This window comes from Athene cunicularia (genome assembly GCF_003259725.1).
Source record: "Athene cunicularia isolate RWA chromosome 24 unlocalized genomic scaffold, athCun1 chr24_part1, whole genome shotgun sequence".
Taxonomy (NCBI): domain Eukaryota; kingdom Metazoa; phylum Chordata; class Aves; order Strigiformes; family Strigidae; genus Athene; species Athene cunicularia.
Window position 1 is genome coordinate 6,414,364 of NW_020799132.1, and position 2,534 is coordinate 6,416,897.

General features: G+C 48.3%; 1 protein-coding gene across 1 annotated transcript in view; it reads left to right on the forward strand.

Moving 5' to 3' along the window:
- LOC113488478 (uromodulin-like 1) overlaps positions 1-2,003 on the forward strand; it is a 7,047-nt gene extending 5,044 nt beyond the window's left edge. Inside the window, exons 3-4 of the mRNA XM_026863644.1 lie at positions 495-624; positions 1,614-2,003. Of these exons, the coding sequence (XP_026719445.1) occupies positions 495-624; positions 1,614-1,765 (282 nt within the window). The 3' untranslated portion in view covers positions 1,766-2,003. The remainder of the gene's footprint in view (positions 1-494; positions 625-1,613) is intronic.
- Positions 2,004-2,534: the final 531 nt, after the last annotated feature.

Below are 2,534 nucleotides of genomic sequence, written 5' to 3' on the forward strand. Positions count from 1 at the left end.
ACACCTAGCCATAGAGCATGCTGTGCGTTTAGAGGCTCAGGACTACAGAAGTAGTGCAAAGAAGCATTTTGAGAGGGATGTAGCAGAGAGTTTCACGAAAGTTTGGTTGAGCTGGACAGGAGAGCTAGAAAAGCTCTGAAGATTCAGCCAGTCAGGCTGAGCCTGCTTTTAAGAAACTTTGGCAGGAATTAGGCAATCGGTTACCCGGGCATGGGAAGGATCTGGTCAATCCCTTTGTTACAAGTCTGGAAGATGATTAATGATAGGAAATGGTAGCAATAGTTGCAGATCCCTAGGGAAAAGGAATAGAGATTTAGGTATGGGCTGCCCCAAGCATTAGGCCGCTCACTTGTTGGACAGGAGAGCTGGACCAAGGCTCAACCTGAGGCGGCCCACTCCCATCAGCACTGCGGTTGCTGTGGGCTGTGCACAGTGGCTCGTGCAGGAGATTCTGTTCAGTAGGACTGCAAGTGTTTGTCGTGTGTCTTTCCCAGGACTGCTTTGAAAGTGTGGAGCCATTTCTCCAGTCAAGTGACAGGAACAGCTATGGAAACCTGCACAACCTGATCTCATTTGGTCCGGTTTTAAGAAGGAAGAACAGGATTCTATACAAACCTGTGGAAGGTGGGTGTCCTGTTTTTCTTCTCTGTCTCCCTTGCAGAAGTTTCTGTTCGACTTTTCCTGCTGTAAGAAAAGCAGCACACTTTGAGCAGCTTTCTTGACAGCCGTCTGATATGACTAGGTTATATCCCAGCAACTACTCACCTTTGGCTTGGCCTTCCTAAATCCCAAACGTGATGATGGATAATCAGTATCAGATCCAATAGACTTTCAGACAGGAGACACAGCCAAATGCAGGAACTGATGCTTTAGGAGGAGGACAGGGGAGAAAAATAAGGCAGAATGTCCTCTAGCTGGAAAGAATTTTCCTGCGTGTTGTAGTATTTTGGTGAAATGTGTTGGCTGAAGATGGAGAATGTAATTAAAATAATTGAGATATTCGCTAACTCTTTCCTTCAAGTGGCTGGGTTATAGGTGAGATGAGATGGGAGGAGTCAAGGTATAGGGTTCTCCTTTTAAATATTTTTTTTCTGTTAGCTTTGCAGCTTTTAGAATAAAGTAGCAATAAAGCCATTTTCTGTACTGAGTTTAGGGAAGAGCTGGCATATTTAGAGGTAGTTATCTGGTACAGCAAGGAAACGCCATCCATGGGTAACTGGACAACAATCTCACTTAGGAACCGTAGGTGCAGAATGAGGTTGGTCATGAGTCAGGAGCGTTTTCTTTTTTCTTTCTGTTCACAGGTGAAATACACCAGCTGGTTAATGTTAATTAGATGTTGTCCGGCGATTAGAAAGGAGTGATGCTGAGCCTGGCACCGTCCCTGAGAGTCACCTAACTTCTTGTGTCTTTCCTTGTTTATGCCAAGAATATTGACTGCTGGGATCTCATGGCAAAGAAGGTCGTGTGTTTGAAAATGCACCGCCCAGTCAGACTACTCTGTGGAAAGAAACTTAGCACGTTATAAGGATGAATGGGAGTTTAACCACCTTATTCTTCTCCCTCCCTTTCTTAACGCTGTTCACTGCTTGATCACTTTTCTTTATTTCCAGGTCCTGATAGTGCCATGCTGGTACCCGTTCTGCTGGGATCCCTCACTGGCTTTGGCGTCTTGGGCAGTGCTTTCATAAGCCTTTGGCTGCATCACAGACAGAAAACCAAAACCATACGCTGTCCACAACTTGGAGAAATCCATGGCCTGTGAACTAGGAGCAGCTGCTTGGTCCTGCAGATCCAACACCACCGCTACCATGATCAGAAAAGCAACTTATTTTGCTTTGCACACTGTATTGCTTTTGTAGAGTTTCTGCTGACCCAGGGAGCAAGATCCCCAGTTGTCGCTGTAGAGACGGACGAAGCGACACACACACACACACTCACAGGGGTGAACGAGCAGCTAGGGTTTTTATTACTAAAAGCATGTATTTTTATATATTTCAGGTGCCAGAGTGCTACAATATAATTGGTCAAAAAGTTTTTACCATTCTCATTGGATAACCTTTACCAGTTTCCTCCCCGCTTGCTTCATCCTGCTCTGGTCAGCAGCTCCTTGAGTTATTTGCTTTAAGCAAAGCTTCCCTGTCTCAAGGGTACGTCGGAATCTGGTCAAGGTCAAACTTCTTCAGGGAGGTTAGCGGCAGAGCAGCTGCCTTCCCCGACGCCCAGTCTCAGCTGTAAGCCTGTCCTTCCCTCCTTTTGTTCCTGCCACCGGGGTGAGCCCGCAACCTCCCGAAGTGTCGTGGGGGTCCGGGGGCAAGGGGGAGCGGAGCCTCGGCTGCCCGCTCTGCTCACGGTGGGGAGCGCTGGCAGGAGGCGGCGCAACAGCCGTGAGAAATGAGGCGCTGGAGCCCAGAGAAGGGTGTGAGGAAAGCTGAGGGCACCCAAATCCGTGGATGGGGAGCGGCCCCTGAGCTCGGCAGCTTTGCTTAGGGCCGAGGAGCCGGGTCCCCTCCACATTTTGCTTTGGAGTGCTC